Source organism: Symphalangus syndactylus, chromosome 14 (assembly GCF_028878055.3).
Source record: "Symphalangus syndactylus isolate Jambi chromosome 14, NHGRI_mSymSyn1-v2.1_pri, whole genome shotgun sequence".
Lineage (NCBI taxonomy): Eukaryota > Metazoa > Chordata > Mammalia > Primates > Hylobatidae > Symphalangus > Symphalangus syndactylus.
Window position 1 is genome coordinate 37,079,933 of NC_072436.2, and position 18,174 is coordinate 37,098,106.

General features: G+C 43.6%; 1 protein-coding gene across 1 annotated transcript in view; it reads right to left on the minus strand.

Moving 5' to 3' along the window:
- POLR1A (RNA polymerase I subunit A) overlaps positions 1 to 18,174 on the minus strand; it is a 79,970-nt gene that overhangs the window by 35,024 nt on the left and 26,772 nt on the right. The window contains 4 exon segments of the mRNA XM_055243591.2: positions 7,738 to 7,856; positions 7,859 to 7,928; positions 12,496 to 12,750; positions 17,477 to 17,707. Coding sequence (XP_055099566.1) covers positions 7,738 to 7,856; positions 7,859 to 7,928; positions 12,496 to 12,750; positions 17,477 to 17,707 — 675 coding nt within the window.

An 18,174-nucleotide genomic window follows, 5' to 3' on the forward strand; every position in this document is an offset into this window, starting at 1 on the left:
GGAGTGATGGAAATGTTCTGGCATTACACTGTGATGATGGTTGCACAACATAGTGAATACACTAAAAACCGACTTATACACTTTGAAATGGTCCTTAAAAAAAAAAAAAAAAAAGAGACAGGGTCTTGCTCTGTCACCTAGGCTGGAGTGCTGTGGCACAATCATAGCTGACTGCAGCCTTATATTCAGCCTCCCAAGTCGCTAGGGCTATAGGCGTGTGCCACCATTTTCATTTCCATCTCCATCTATCTCCATCTACATCTACATCTCCATCGCCATCTCCATCTCATCTCCATCTATCTCCATCTCCATCTCATCTCCATCTATCTCCATCTCCATGTCCACCTCATCTCCATCTATCTCCATCGCCATCTCCATCTCATCTCCATCTATCTCCATCTCCATCTCATCTCCATCTATCTCCATCTCCATGTCCACCTCATCTCCATCTATCTCCATCGCCATCTCCATCTCATCTCCATCTATCTCCATCTCCATTTCCATCTCATCTCCATCTATCTCCATCTCCACCTCCATCTCCATCTCATCTATCTCCATCTCCACCTCCACCTCCACCTCCATCTCCATCTCATTCCATTCCATTCCATTCCATTCCATTCCATTCCATTCCACTCATTTATTGAGACGGAATCTTGCTTTGTCGCCCAGGCTGGAGTGCGATGGCGCGATCTTGGCTCACTGCAAGCTCTACCTCCTGGGTTCAAGCGATTCTTTTGCCTCAACCTCCTGAGTAGCTGGGATTACAGGCACGTGCCACCATGCCTGGATAATTTTTGTATTTTTAGTAGAGACAGGGTTTCACCAGGTTGGTCAGGCTGGTCTCAAACTCCTGATCTCGTGATCCGGCCACCTTGGCCTCCCAAAGTGCTGGGATTACAGGCGTGAGCCACCTCGCCCAGCCTATTTTTTTTTTTTTTTAATAGAGATGGGGGTCTCACTGTGTTGCCACAAGCAATCCTCCTACCTCATAAAATGGTAAATTTTATGTTGAATATGAATTATATCTCAATGAAAAAAAAACATAAGGGACCCAGACAAGAGGAACTGAAGTCTCCTCTTGCACTAACATTCTAGAAATGTATAATTTACTTTCTGGTCATAAACTATGCTAGGGAGAAAAAATCTGCAATGTTTTCTTAAACCAAGAAGGGCAGCAATATCTATGGGAATTATTATTTATACTAAGCCTGTATTAACCTTAAAAAAAGTCTTAAAAATAAAATGGATTTAAAAAAATGTACTGAAATGTCTATATCCTTTGACCCAGCAACTGTACTTTAAGAATTTATCTAAAACATATACTTGGCCAGGCATGGTGGATCATGCCTGTAATCTCAGCACTTTGGGAGGCTAAGGCAGGAGGATCACTTGAGGCCAGGGGTTCGAGACCAGCCGGGGCAACACAGTGAAACCCCAGCTCTACAATAATAATAATAACAAAAAGATATGTCAATGAAAGTACACTAACATATACAGAAATGGGTGTTCACCATAGCACTGTTTAGAATAGTAAAAACCAGGTAATAATCTAAACATCCACTAACAGAGGGACAGTTAAGTCATCTGTGGTATATCCATATCACTGAATTCAACACAGGAGGGGTTAAAAAGAACGAGGCAGATCTACATGTACAGACACAGAATGAGCACCCAGTACATCCAGTGAATGAAATCAGTCACAAGACCATTACAAAAACATTTGTCAGAATAGCCTATGAAAACAGTTAAATGAACTTCTTGCCGTATTTAGAGTGTGTTAGTGTGGTCCCAATGAAAAAGCAGACTGTCTGATATAATGGAGTTCCCTTTGGAGGACTTGGTGGCTCGTTCAGAGTAAGCCATCTTAAAGACCAGCCCAATCTGAGGTCCACGTGCCTGGCGATCAGGAAAATGCATGCTTCAGGTACCAGGATGTCATGGGTAAATAGGTGGCTGTAAATAGAAGCTCAAAATTGAATGTCAGATTTAATTGTGGTTCATGGTTCTCCTGAACAGTCCCAAGGATGGTATGATATGATCTTATTATTTCTTTTATTTTTTTTGAAACAGAGTCTCGTTCTGTTGCCCAGGCTGCAGTGCGGTGGCACAATCTCAGCTCAATGCAACCTCTGCCTCCCAGGTTCAAGTGATTTTCGTGCCTCAGCCTTCTGAGTAGCTGGGATTACAAATGTGCACCACCACCCCTGGCTAATTTTTATATTTTTAGCAGAGATGGAGTTTTGCCATATTGGCCAGGCTGGTGTCAAACTTCTAGCCTCATGTGATCCACCCACCGTGGCCTCCCAAAGTGCTGGGATTACAGGCATAAGCCACCATGCCCAGCCTCATTCTTATTTATTTTCTAAGAGAGTATGTGTGTATATGGAGAGTGGGGTTGGGGAGGGAGGGAGTTTTTCCTTTTATGTTTATCTTTATCAACAAACTTGTTTACTTTTATAGTTTTAAAGAACTTGAAGGACAGAGATCTAATAACTGAATTCGTAAAGCTTGTCAAATATAAGGACAATATACAAAATTAATTGTATTTCCAGATACCAACCATAAACACTTAGAAAATTTAATAAACAATATCATCTACCATAGCAGTATCCAGGAGTGAATCTAATGAAAAGATGTATAAGGCTTTTACATAATTGAAGGACATACTATGTTCATCATTTAGATGACTCAATAGTGTAAATACCCTGATTCTCCCTAAAGTGACCTACAGAGGCAATGCAATCCCAATAAAAAATTCTAGCAGGTATTTGTGTGCACGATGTAAAAGTTTACAAGCTGACTTTAAAATGTATATGGAAATACAAACACCCCAAAATATTCGACAGTCTTGTTTTTTTTAAAGGTATATTGAGATGTAATTAAAGCCTATCAAGGCAGTCTTGAAGAACAAAGCTGGAGACTTGTACTATCAGAAGTCAAGATTTAGTATAAACCCACAGTAATTAAGTGTGCTGTTGGTGCAATGGAAACAAACAGGGTCCAGAAACAGACCCACTCATATATTACTATTTGGTTTGTGACATAGAAGTACTAGCAGTAGAGAAGTGGACTTTTCAACAAATGATGTTGCATTCACTGGATAGGAAATCCATATGGGAAAATATGACTCTTGACCCCTACCTCGCTTCATGCACATCCACAAAAATCATCCCTAGGCAGATAGCAGACCTAAGTGTGAAAGGTAAAACAATACAGCTACTAGATAATAACAGAGGGGAATACCTACAAGACCTCAGGGCAGGCAAAGAGCTCCTACAGGACTAGTCACAAAAAGCCCAGATTAGCTATAAATTGGAAACTTCTGATCATTAGAAAACAGCATTAGGTGAAAAGGCTAGCCACCAAGTAGAAGGTATTTGCAATGTATAGATCTGCTAATGGACTTACACCAAATTATATTTTTAAAAAACCTCTCATTTGTCAATAAGAAAATGACATAGAAAATAGGCAAAAGATTTGAAAAGGCACATCACAAAATATGATATCCAAATGGCCAAGAAGCATATGAACAGGTGCTCAACCTCTCTTGTCATTAAGGAAATGACAATTAAAACAGTAAGCTACCACTACATACTCACCTGAACGGCTAAAATTAAACAAATAAACCAGAAAGAAAACGACAACAACAGCTGGGTGAGGTGGCTCATGCTTGTAATCCCAGCACTTTGGGAGACTGAGGCGGGTAGATCACCTGAGGTCAGGAGTTCGAGACCAGCCTGGCTAACATGGAAAAACGCCGTCTCTACTAAAAATACAAAAATTTGCCAGGTGTGGTGGAGCACATCTGTAATCCCAGCTACTCGAGAGGCTGAGGCAAGAGAATGACTTGAACCTGGGAGGCAGAGGTTGCAGTGAGCTGAGATGGCACAACTGCACTCCATCCTGGTAGAAGTGTGTATTATTACAAGCATTTTGGAAAACTTTAGGAAACTATCTATTAAAGTTAAACACATATCTTGTGACCTAGTAATTCCATGCCTCAATAGTTACCCACTGAAATATATATATGTGTTCAACAAAAGATACACACGACAGTGTTCACAGTAGCCCCATTTGTAACAGCCAAATGAAGGTAAGTGAAGACAACTCAAATGTGTATCAATAGAAAAATGGATAAATATATGATGGCATATTCACACAATAGAATATTATAAAGCAATGAAAAATAAACTGCTACTATATACAATAACATGGGTAACCACACAAAGATAGATTTCATTTAAATAAACTTCAAGGAAAGACAAAACTTGTTTGTAGTGTTGGAAGTCAAGTTAGTAATTACCTTTGACGAGGGGTAGAAACTGGGAGGGGCCGTGGAGGGGTCTTCTGGGGGTGCTGGTGATATGCTACTTTCTGATCTGGGTGAGAGTTTGCAAAGATGTATTCACTTTGTGAATGTGCACTGAGTTATAAACTCGAGATTTGCAATGACAGGCAAATCTCTTTCTTTGCATGCTCTTTGAACAAATAATGAGAGACCTTCGGTTTGTAAATAGAAAATCAATCAAGAGGCTGTATGAAATGTCCTGGAGAAACACTCTTAAGACTTCATTTCCCAGGGCAGTAGAAATAAACTTCCAAAGCTAAGTTCCTTATCTTCTGATTCTAAACATGGTTTTTCTCTGTAGCACCAGGCTGAACCATGAACAAATTCTTGTGTAGTGTAGTCACTCTTGCCCTTTTCACCTATTTGCAAAATAAAAAAGCCTGTACCAACCTTTAGAGATACAATGAAAAACGTCACCCATGACAGAAGCAAAACCTGGGCCTATTTCCTAATTTTATTTGGTACAAAGGATTTTAAAAGGATCCAGGGTGTAGTCTCTAGGCACAATGAAATTAAACCGGAAATCAACAACGAAGATATTTGGAAAAGCCCTCAATATCTGTATGTCTAAATAACTAAACAACACACTTCTAAATAACTTGTGGATCAAAAAAAAAAAATCAAAAGGGAAATGAGAAAGCATTCTGAAGTAGACGAAATGAAAACACAACATACTAATTTGTGGGATGCTACTTAAGCAGAACTTAAGGGGGAAATTTATACATAAAATGCCTACACTGAAAAAAAGAAAAGGGGTCTCAAATTGACTTAAAGAACTTAAAGAACTAGGAAAGAAAAGAGCAGATTAAACCAAAGTAAACAGAAGAGTGATAAAGTTCAAATCAACGAAACAGAAAACAGAAAAAGTCAATAAAACCAAAAACTTTTTTTTTTTTTTTTTGAGAATAAAACTGATAAACCTCTAGGCAAACTGATCAGGAAAAAAGAGAAGACACAAATTATCAATGTCAGGAATGAGAGAAGTGACACCACTATAGGCAATACAGATAGAAAAGGTCAACAAAGGAACATTATGAACAACTTTGTGCCTATAAATTCAGTAACTTCGACGAAATGGACAAATTCCCTGAAAAACACAAACAATTAAAGCTCATTCAAGAAGTAGATAACCAAAAATAGCTCTATGTCTACTAAAGAAATAGAAATTTTAATTGAAAATCTTCCCACAGGTTGGGTGCGGTGGCTCAGGCCTGTAGTCCCAGCACTTTGGGAGGCCAAGGTTGGTGGATCACCTGAGGTTGGGAGCTCGAGCCCAGCCTGACCAACATGGAGAAACCCCATCTCTACTAAAAATACAAAATTAGCTGGGCATGGTGGCACATACCTGCAATCCCAGCTACTCGGGAGGCTGAGGCAGGAGAATTGCTTGAATCTGGGAGGCGGAGGTTGCGGTGAGCCGGGATCACACCATTGCACTTGAGCCTGGGCAACAAGAGCAAAACTCTGTCTCAAAAAAAAAAAAAAAAAAAAAAAAGAAAACCTTCCCACAAAGACACTCTAGGCCCAGATGCCTTCACTGGTGAATTCTACAACACATTTAAGGAATAAATAATATGAATACTGTACTATACAAACTCTTACAGAAAACCAGAGGAAATACCTCCTAACACCTCATTCTATGAGGCCAGCATTACCCTGATACCAAAACCAAACAAACATATTATAAGAAAATGAAACTATGGACCAATATCTATCACAAACACAGAAGTAAAAAAATTCTAGACAAAAATATTAGCAAATTGAATTCAATAATATACAAAAAGGATAATACCTCACGACCAAGGAAGGTTTATCCAGGAATGCAAGGTTGGCTTAAAAAGGAAAATCAAGTTCCAGGTCCACAGACTATGAACTGGAGAGCAGGAAGAGACCTTAGAGATCATAAACTTGAAGCTGAAGTCATTGATTTGGGACCCTTTTTCTTCTTTTTAACCTAGGCATTTTATGTATAAATTTCCCCCTTAAGTTCTGCTTCAGTGGCATCCCACAAATTTTATGTTGTGTTTTCATTTCATCTACTTCAGAATGCTTTCTAATTCCCCTTTTGATTCTTTTGACCCATGAGCTATTTAAGAAGTACGTTATTTAGAAGTACAAATATTGAGGGCTTTTCCAAATATCTTGGTTGCTGATTTCCAAAGTAATTCCATTATGCCCAGAGGCCACACCTTGAATCCTTTTAAAATCCTCTGTACCAAATAAAATTAGGAAATAGGTCCAGGTTTTGCTTCTGTCACGGGTGAGATTTTTTAGTGTGTCTCTAAAGATTGGTAGAGGCTTTTTTTTTGCAAATAGGTGAAAAGGGCAAGAGTGACTATATTACACAAGAATTTGTTTGTGGGTCAGTCTGGTTTCAAAGAGAAAAACCATGTTTAGAATCAGAACTTAGCTTAGAAAGTTAATTTCTACTGTCCCAGGAAATGATGAGGAACTGAGACCCACAGGGTTAAGATCACATAGCCAACTAGAAGTTGATCCTTAAGGCTGAATTTGGAGACTCAGGCAACAGTAGAAGAACATATTTTACTGTTTTTCAATATTTGGTCACCACATATCATGTAATTTGGTTACTTTGAGAGGAAGTATGGTATGATGCTTCCAGGGTTGAAAAGTCCTGGGTTTGATCTGTCTCCTGCAGTCTCGGGCATGTAATTTATCATCTCCTAAATGGAGATAATAATGGTTTCTGCATTGCAGATTAGTTGTGAGGATTAAATCAGATAATGTGTCTAAAGCACTCAGCAAACACATGGAACTTTCCAACAAATATTACTGTTACTCCACCAGCACCACTGCCTATTACCACCATATTTGTATTATGAGGACACTAAATTTAAGTTAGAAGCAAAGGACAGAAACAATGCAGTCTACTTTTGTGTGTGTGTGTGTGGAGATGGAGTCTCACTCTATTGCCCAGGCAGGAGTGCAGTGGCTGATCTTGACTCACTACAACCTCCACCTCCTGGGTTCAAGCGATTCTCTTGCCTCAGCCTCCCAGTAGCTGAGATTACAGGCGCACACCTCTACACCGAGCTAATTTTGTATTTTTAGTAGAGACAGGGTTTCACCGTGTTAGCCAGGCTGGTCTCAAACTCCCAACCTCAGGTGATCCGCCCACTTCAGCCTCCTAAAGTGTTGGGATTACAGGCGTGAGCCACCACACCAGGCTACTATGCAGTCTACTCTTGCTAGACACTCCCTTGAAGCCACCCAGACTCAGGAACCCCAAACAAAGGGGAAAGGAAGTCAGACTATTGCTAGCTTAGCCATTTCTCTGTCTCTGGTCTGGGCTCTTCTGAGAATAAAACTTTTTACATGAGTGGCCTATTTCCTTTTGTTACATACACTGGCTGTTCTCTCCCAATTACCTGTTTTCCTGTCCACAGCAGAAAGGGCTTCAGGATGGAAGGAGAAAGGAGCTTCACGTGCCCCACTTTGTCCGTGAGTCCTCGGTACACCAGCTCCATATACTGCTCCCGGGTGAAAAGCAACCCCGAGTAGTCATGCTTGCCCCTGAAACCATGTGATCCTGGATCAGTCCCGCCAATGGTTGGCCATCCTATAAGCGTAAACAGACAACACAAGAAGAATGAAAATAAATCTTAAGTCAAACTCTATTCCCTAATCACCTGCCTGGAAGCCACTTTCTAGCAAGAGCCCTTCTTATATCCCTGTCTTGTCTTGCCCACGTCCTCACTATGTTCTTGCTTGGGAGCCAACTGCTTCCCAACGCACATGACCAGGGTTTAGCACTGGCTTCTACGTTTGCCATTTGCCCACTATCCTATATCAAAACTGCTTCAAACTCATCCAGTTCCCCAAGCCTTCTCTGTTTAATCCCATCTGGTTCTAGTTACTCCAGCATATTTTTGGCATTTATGCCTAAATTTGGTCTGGCTGCTGTCAGCTGTGTTCTTGTTTTTATACTTTGGTTTTATGCTTTAGTGTTTTTCACACGTTTCTGGCCTGGCTCTTCTGTAAATCAGTCATGCACTCAACAAATATTGATCAGGAGCCTCCTCAATGCCTAGGCACTGGGTAGGCTTTTCCCTACTCCAGGGGACCAAACAGACATGGTCCTTTATGATGAAGGAGAACTAGACAGTAAACAAATGATCGGATAAATACAAAATCACAAAGTGTTTTAAATGCCAAAGAGGAAAATAACAGGGTGGGTCATAATATAGACTTGAGGTGGGGGGGATGGTCAGAAATAGCCTCTCCGAAGGGCAGTTTCACAGCTGAGGCCTGAGGGCTGAGCTGGCCAGTGTAGGGAGGAAGGGGTTCCGGCACAGGTTCCTCAAGAGAGCTGCGAGTGGGCCTGATGTGCATGACTGCAGAAGGCAGAATAGCCATTATTAGTTATCTCTTCACAATACGGCACAGGGTTCATGGTGGGCCCTTAATAAAGGCTGTTATCTACCAGATGCCAAAAAGAAAGGCTTTTATGAAAAGCCCGAGATTTGGTGAGTGCATTAATTTCATTTGACACTTTCACAGCCATTCTGATCCCCGGTCTCCTGAACCTTATCTGTCGGGTCTGTGTTCACAGCAACATAACGCACGCTAAAGGAAAAACAGCTATGCTCACTGACGTTCTTTAAGATATAGCTTTTGTAAACTTTTCAATGTTTATAGGAATTTGAGAAAAACCTGTGCCTTGGATATAAAGATTGTTAATAATTTGATTATTTGTTAAATACTAGCCAACAGTATGGTCATGTTTTATAACTAAGGCTAAGGGAACTCACAAATGCAGCCTGGGAGAAGCACTAGAAATTTAACCACATGTACTAACTCAAAGGCTAAAAAAAGCTCCTTGTCAAATGGTCTAAACACTACAGTGATGGGCTCTATGTAAACTCAAAGATAACGATTACAGATGGGCTGGAAAGGTGGCACAGACCGAAGGCAAGATGAGATGGAGCACACAGCCCCTCTTATGAAGGCTTTGACTTAATAACGTACCTAAAAAAATTACACTCTACCTCTTGTTGCCTAGATGGTCTTATTTTGCTTGGGGGAAAAAGCCAAGCTAGTATTATGCATTGGACTCATCTCACAGTCTTTGGGGGGCAGATACTGATTTTTCCTTTTGTTTTCTTCCTTAAAGAACATAATTACAGGTTCTGTGATTTATTCAGTGCCTTTTCCTCTCTCTGCCCAGATTTTTCCATGACTAGACAATTACTTTGATGGCTAAATCGCTTTCAATGCAATCATCACAAATTCTATGGCAGAATGCTGATTAAAGCAATTACTAAAGGTCTACTTATAAATTTCCTAACTCCTGCTTAGGATCAGAAAGAACATCTCCGAATCAAAACCCCAGAAAATTGTCAGCTTTACTATTCTCCTTAATAGCACAGCAAAATGACATTACAATTAATGTCTCTGGTCAGGATGCTTTGGGAATAGGGTATCCTGTAACTTGAGTTTTCTAGCTGACTAAGTAGAAGTCAGGAAACATATCTCAAGCCTTGCTTAAAAACTTTCCACAAAGCATGGGCCCTCAATAAATAAACAGAAGGAAAAAAAATTAGTCCAAAAAGTAACACATAAATGAAAAGTTTAACTGTTTTCATGGAAAAGAAATAGAGTTCCATTCAACTCCTATTTTAAGTAAAAAGACGCCACAAAACTCTACTAAGTACATAAAACCAATGACAAAATTTACTTTAATTTAGTATTATCGTTATTTAAGGAAGATAATCTGGTAATAGAGAAGAAATTGAATTATAAAGAAATATGGAAACTAAGGGAAATAAAGATACATTAAGAAAAATGACCCCAAAATACTGGTTTTCCTAGTTTAACCAAATCAGCTCTTGTCCTTTTAGGACTCTGCCAATAAAGACATGTTGCATTTTTATAACCATTAGCAAACATAAGGATTCCACTTCTTGGCATTTACACCAAGGACTAAATAAAATTTATCAAAAATCAAAAGCTCTTTACCTCTGACAAAAGAAAGTGAATGAAAGTACAGAGAATCTTCAAGCCATCTCCCATAAGCTTTTTTCAATAAATTATTGACATTAAGCTTATTTACCTGTGTTCTCCTGCCTCCCGTAAGTGTACACCCAACCTAAAACTCAGAGGCATATGAGCACGTGATGAGGTCCACTTGGATTTATATAAGTCAGCCCACTGCAGGACACAATGTAAGCATCAAGTCTCCTACGGCTTTGCACCTTATTCAATCAAAATCAAGCACAGCACATTCAAGGTCGTTGGTCTGAGGACTTCGAGCACCTCAACTCCCCACATAGCTAATGCCTCAGGTCACTCTGCCAGCAAAAAACCATCTGCTGCTCCCCAGTTGTGTCCCCTCTGGTGAAATATGACTTGGCTGCTATAGAGTCAGAGACCCACACAGTTCTGGGAGCCACTTCGGGTCACCTGCCTTCCCTTAGTACCAGCCTTGCCTGTCGAGTGGGGCTAAGAACACGCTAAGAACATGCACAGCCAAGCGCACAGGTGGGGGGGGCGGGGTGGGGGGTTGGGTGTCATCCAAAGCTGCTGGGTTCGAGTCTTGGCCTCATTGCTGGCTGACATATTACTCACTTGGTGTTTCCTTGTCTGAAAATCACACCAACCTCATAAGGAAGGGAATGCCTGCAAACTGCTTACAGCAGTGCCTAAGGCCCGTGGCTCACTTAAAAAACGGCAGCTTTTACTGCCACCACCACAGAGCCACATTATTATTTAAATGAAAACATAAAAAGCCACTTTTCAAATTAGCAAATGTTTTTTTTTTTTAAATTTCCAAGTAATCTGGGTAGGCCCTTCACCACTTCTTCCTACATTTAGTCCCTTTGCTAATCCACAGCCAACAAAGGTGGGCAGAGAAGGGAAAGGCCAACTCAAACAACCAGGACCCCTGTGAAGCCACAGTGGTGCATCTGGTGGGAAAAGGGTCCGGGATGCCGGGCTCCTGGCCACCTGCCTGATTCCCTAGTGGCAGATGGCTGATGGGAATAGAGAAGCTCCAAGGAGCAGAGGATGCTGACTGACGCTAGGCATCTCTGAGCAGCCCCTGGCACTCCCTGTGCACAGAGCTCTCCAACCCTGCGGCCAGCACAAACCCTAGGATGATCCAGGAGCTCCTTGTCCTTCCTCCTGCTTCTCAGCTGAGTGTCCTTGGACAAGTTACACGAATCCTTCAAGTGTAAAATGTGGACATGAATAGCACCTACCTCCAAGGACTGTGGGGAGGGTGAGATGAGGAGCCTCTAAAGTGCTCTCTGCACAGTGTATGGCACTGAAAAAGTACTTGGGAAATGGGAGCCTTGGTTTGACGTTACGATTATTCTTCATACTCCACCACAATCCAAATGAATGATGTATAACTGTGAATCACTGTGGCACAAATGGCTTATAATTTAGGAGGACTCAGACCTTCGGGTGGGTGGTGAGGGTGAAGGAGGCACTGGAACACACTCTGTCTTCTTCCCTGCAGCCTGCCTCTTTCCCCGCTCTCTCCCTCTCATGAGCACATGCTAACTCAGGCCCCTGCCACTCTTGGCCACGAGTCAGCTGCTCAGGAGACGGGGGAGGAAGTTCTATCCTTTCCTCGTGTCCCTCCGGATAGTTGTGACTACGTGGGGTTGCCCTTGAGGAGTGAACTTGGAGAAAGAAGGAAAGGATTCAAAGAGGAAAGAAGATGCCTTCACGGGCTGCTGGGGGATCTCTTCTGGGCTCTTGGGGTTAGGCTGCTTCTTAAAACTCGTGTTTGTCAGAACAAAGGATCAAAGTCATCAGTGGACCATGAGAACCATTACAGTGTTGGGATGCTAATGCTGGCTGGGGGCTACCAAGTTGCAGAATCCAAACTTCAGTGCTGAACACAAGACCTATTACACAGTTATTAAGGTTGGCTTTCTGGGATGGCTATCACAATTTCTGTCCTGATTTACATTTTACAACGCAGCAAGACAGAAACATTTCCCAGCCTCTAAGCAACTAGATGGGCTAAAAACCCCACCTGGGAGAAACCAGGACCCTCCATTCCAGGTGCCCCTGTCCTGGAGCTGCCCAATGACCCTAGGGGCTGGCAGGACCCAACTTAAAAGTGCTAAGTCATGCTGACGATGACCACGGAACGGCCTCAAGGCCAGACCTACCTTGGGAACAAGGTACTGCTGATCGGTGCAGGCCAGGACGTAGGCCTCGGCCCGGCCCAGCTCACTCTGGGGGAAATGGGCATTCACCTCGTCTCCATCAAAGTCGGCATTATAGGCCTTGCAGTTGGCATAGTGGAGCCGCAGCACTTTCTCTTCAGGCAGGATGCGGGCACGGTGGGCCTGGATGGAGGGTCTGTGCAGGGTGGGCTGTCGGTTCAGTAGCAGAATGTCCCCATTCTTCACATGCCGGCACACCTGGGAACAGAGTGGACAGGTGGGTGATCAGTGCAAACGTCAGTATCACCACGGCTCTTTCCAAGTGCTCACCTCAACTTGACCAAGGTGTGGCTTCTGTCTCACGTTCTAGTCAACTAAATGCAAGGGGAATTTTTCATCTAGAGCAAAACCCTGGAAATCTCTGAGAAATACGTCCTAGGCCCTTCTGGTCCTGGCCCTTTACAACCCTGATCCTGGCTCTAGGCTCAGAAGTATAAGGAACAAATAAGACCACAGGTCTTTGTCTTCTTCAGAAATGCATAGGCCTCCCGGGTTCCTGGATTCCTCTGAAAACTAATCCAAAGAAAGAAATGGATACAACTCCTGAAGACATAACCATAACAAAATGAAGACATAACCATAAAACCACTGGGTTTGAAAGGCATTGGCAGACTCTCGAATCCCCCCCACCAAATGATCACATGTGAGTACACTATTCTAAATAGAAATTCTACATTTCACAAAAATTTTGCCCAGCTTCATATAGCAGAGCCAGAAGAGGGTTCTTAGTTAGTTCAATGCCCTCAGAGAACACTTTACTGCACTTCAAAAATTAAGAGCTGTAAATTGTCATAGTCTTTTGGGAACAGAGTTTGAAAATAGCTATTAGAACACTTAAAACACATTTCCTGTTGGCTCTTCAAGAAAAAAAAAAGCACCCACACAAGGTTAGATGAGTATGTATGTTTGTGTAGCAGCATTTAGAGGCAAAAACTAGAAATAACCTGACTGCCCCATAGAAGGGGAAATAGTATATCCACACTATGGAATATTATGCAGTGATGAACAAGGATAAGGTAAATGTATAGAAGGCCTGAAGTGATGGCAATAATGTATTACAGCAAAGAATAAAAAACCCAGGTGGCATGTGACATGATGAAAAAAAAAATTTAAAAACCAACCCAGCTTCTGCGTGTCTGTGTGTGTGTGTGTGTGTGTGTGTATTGGAAAGGGGTGGTTGGATCCTCACTAGGCTGTACATTTTTCTGAGACAGCGTCTCTCTCTGTTGCCAGGCTGGAGTATAGTGGTACAATCATGGCTCAATGCAGCTTCAACCTCCTAGCCTCAAATGATCTTCCCGCCTTGGCCTCCCAAAGTGCTGGAATTACAGGCATGAGTCACCACACTCATCTACTTTCCTACATCTTAGCATTGTTCTTCCTATAATGAATATGTGATGCTCCTGTATATTTTAAAAAAGATCTTCACTTATTTTTAAAGAAAGAAATATTGAACAAGTGCTATGCTCACTGTGAGAGGGAAAACAGAAAATACAGACAATTTTAAAGATAAGAATTTAAAAATCACAAGTAATTGTACCCCTCTAAGATGACCACTGCTCATACTTTTCCCCCCTTATAAATATCTGGCTGGTCATGTCCTTCTGACAGACATCTCTCTCACAAAGCTGACTCTCCCGTACCACCTATTAAGACCCTTACCATCCTTATCTTTAATTATATTAACTACTGGGCCTCCTAAACACTGAACATCAAGTGACACCTTAAAAGACAAATGCATGAAGGTAACTGCCACCCCATGCATTCTGAAGGGCTCCTCTAGTACAAAGGAATTATGGAGACTTGGTGAAATCTCTGCCACCCCAAATCTCCTCTAAATCACAACAGATAGCAGGTAGGAGAAAACAACAAATTATTGGAAGTCTAGTTTCTTCTTATGTTGCCCACATTTATGAAACTGCGTTAGAAAGTTCATTAAAGAGAGAGGCTAGAAGTAATTAAGAGATACTCCCCAAAACTCTCTCCCTGATTCCTGTTCAGTGAGGTTAAAAGTTCTCTCTCTCTAGCTCAGAGAAGCAGGGAGCAAAACCCTCAAGTGTTACAAAGCAATCCTAAGAGTACCTAGCCTGGAGTCCGTCTTTTTGCTCCCGAAGGAATTCAAACCTTCCCCTCCCCATTGCCAAGTCCCATGTTTCCAAGGAGACCTAAACTCAGGGTTCCCATGAGCATCTGCCCAGGGCACTGGCCGCTGTCTGACTGCGTCATATAAGCTGAGGTCTTCTTTCTTTAGCCTCTCAAGGGAGAAACTGCCTAGACCTGTGGCCCAAGCCCAAAAAGCCAGGCTGGGCCTAGGATTTGAGTCTTGAAAATTTGAGGCATCCTCCAGCGTAAGCAAACTCGCCACAGCTGGGAAGGTACACAGGCCAGTCTGGTAGGCACTGGCCAATCCAAACAGAAGCCCTGGAGCATAGGGTATTCCCCTTGCCAACCCAAACCCGAGGCCCTTCCTTTCTCTTGTCTCTAAATAAATACTGCAGTGAAAATTAGCGTGCCCCAGTGCCCCAGGGTCAGAATTTTCAGAGGCAGGCTTGGAGCCAAAGGCCTGCTTCTGGCAGGATGCTGAGCAGGGCAATGAGCCTTGGCTCTCTGGGCCATTCCCTCTTTTATTTACAAGGCCCAGGGGATGGGGCAGAGCTTTCATACTTCACAGGGGAAATGGGTCCTTTTGGCCTTTCCTCTCCTCACCTAGCCTGTGGTTCCTCCTCGGACGAGACCACAGTGTTTCCTTCCCAATCAGCCTCACACAGCCCCTTCAGCCTTGCCCTGACCCATATGCAACACATTAACCAAAGTCTTCAAAAATTACAGGCCAGGAGCAGTGGCTCATGCCTGTAATCCCAGAACTTCGGGAGGCTGAGGAGGGCAGATCTCTTGAGCCTAGGAGTTGGAAACCAGCCTTGGCAACATGGTGAAACCCCATGTCTACAGAAAATACACAAACTAGCCACACTTGTGGTCCCAGCTACTCAGGAGGCTGAGTCAGAGGATCACCTGAGCCCAGGAGGTGGAGGCTGAAGTAAGCTGTGATTGTAGCACTGCAATTTAGCCTGGGAGACAGAGTGAGACCTTGTCTCAAAAAAAAAAAAAAAAAAAAAAAGAAAAAAAAAATCACAGGTTTTGAGGGTAGCAGACTACAGTCCTCAGGCTGGCCACCTGGTTCTATAAATAAAGTTTTATTGGAACACAGCCATGCCTATTTGTGTACTACCTGTGGCTGCTTTGGTATTAGGCGGCAGAGCTGAGCAGCTACAGCAGAGCCTGCATGGCCCAGGACCACAGAAATATTTATTATCTGACCCCAGAGGAATGAGGGCTTGCTAAGGCCTGAGAGAACAGCAAGAGTTCGCTGCCTTCAGTCCCCTCTTTAGCCCTGAGGCTGGCCCCAGCACCTGGCTCACAGTTGCTTCCTGATGACCCCAAACTCTCCACTTGCCCTGCACATTCCCCTTAAACTTGTTTCTTCTTGGGCATTATGTGCTTAAAGTCACTATCCATCACTGCTGTTCCCTATGGCGTCTACCACACCCCTCCGCAACAGCAATACATTTATATGCTCACTTCCTAGTGGTTCCCCCACCATGCTGTCAACTCCAGGGTGGCGAGGATCCGTCCGCAGGGACTGCAAAGTGCTAGCATGCAGGGGGCGTCAGTACTGCCTCATCCCTCACCCCTTCTCCCAGTCTCTCTCTCTCCTTTCCTACTGTGAGTCTGTTTCACATGTTTGACCTGAGTTAAATGTAAGTGAAGTGAAACACACCTTGCTTCTTTTTGCATTGCTCACACGGTGCCTAGCAAAACACCAGGCACTTAGGAAAGGCAGATCGATTCTATGAACCTGAATACAAACCTTACTTTGTGCACTAGAGAAGAACAAAAGAGGTGACTTGATCTCTATGTTTGCATGTGCCCTGTCACCAAAGGAGAATACAGTAATACAGGTGGTGTATTACTGCTGTCCCTCAGGACGGCGGTGAGAACGAGAGGAAGCAAGACGGCCTGTGATGAGCAGTGATGGGCACCACCGCAAGGCCAGGAGCATTTCCTTTTCCTCTCGGTTCCTCCAAACTTCCTTCAAGGCTGATGCAACTTTGCAGAGCTGAACTCAGTGTTAAAGAAGGGCAGGTCAGCCATGGGTATGGGTGGGCAGAGGGCAAGGAGAGGCCTGCCTGCTGTGCAGGTGGGTGAGGAAAATCCAGGAAGTCACATGTTGACTCCGGTAGTCACGTGTGGGTTACATCCAAGTTGAATCCATTTCCCTCCAACAACTGCTGCCACTGTTGCCTAGTTAGGGGTCATCTGCTACTCCCCTCCCAGCAGGAATGGCTATTATGTGACAGAGCCACAGAGCTGTCACCTGCTGATTTCATGCACTCAGCAACGTTGTTAATCGATCATGTGCTCCTTCCAGTGGAACTCGATAGAGCCTCAGGATTCCCTACCACAGCACTATGGGCTGGCATTAGCAATTGCCCAAAATGGAAACATTAGTTATAACCTGTCATTTGTTGGTTATCACTGGCACAGAGCACTCCCTTCCTAAGAGTGGCTCTCAAACATCAGCATGCAGAAGAACCCTCTGGAAAGCATGGTAAAGAAAGATTCCGAACTCTATTCTCAGAGATTCAAATTCAGTAGAGGTCGGGGGATGTGCATTGCTCACAAGCTCCAGGGATGCTGCTGATGCTGGTCTGGGGACTGCCCTTTGAGTAGTCCTGTTTAAGGGCAGCCATTCTTCTGGCCGGGGACTACAGATGAATCTAAAAAGCCACCCACGTGTCGGGGAGCTTCCTCTTAGGGATAGGCTCCTGTGTCAGTGCTCACTGGAGCCATGCCTGATGGCCACCAATCACCAGGATCCAAACAGGAGCTGGATGGGTCCCTGACCAAAGCTGCCCTTACTCACAATTTTTGTCCCCTGGGGCTTAGGTGCCCCCGTGGCTGGGGTCAGGAGCTGCTTGGCCACGGCCTCTCGCTGAGTCATGTCCACAGCGCTCAGGGCTGTGCGGCTGCCGTCCTCATTGATGACCATGGAGGCTCCTGGGTGCACATTGGGGCCGTTGATGACTGCTTGCCTAAGTTCCTGAACATTCCACGGGGTAACTGGCTGCGGGTAGGTCAGTTTTGTGGCAAACACCTGGAAATGAGGAATGGAGGTAGAAATTCAGGGCAGAGAGGAAAAAAAGGTCTCATGGACCCCAAATCTGTCTCAATACGCTGTCTTTTCCACCCAAGATGTGGAGGAGCTGTCTGACTTGGCCAAGAAGGTCTTCCAGTGAGCAAAGTAACATCGTGCCTGTCTTCTGCTACTCCCTTAATAGTATAGAGACTAGGCCTCCTTTTCTATCAGTTAGTCTGAGGAGAATAATTTAAGCGCAGCAGTTTATATAATTTTTTTTTTTTTTTGAGATGGAGTTTCGCTCTTGTTGCCCAGGCTGGAGTGCAATGGCGCAATCTCGGCTCACCACAATCTCCGCCTCCTGGGTTCAAGCAATTCTCCTGCCTCAGCCTCCCGCGTAGCTGGGATTACAGGCACGCACTACCACACCTGGCTAATTCCGTATTTTTAGTAGAGACGGGGTTTCTCCATGCTGGTCAGGCTGG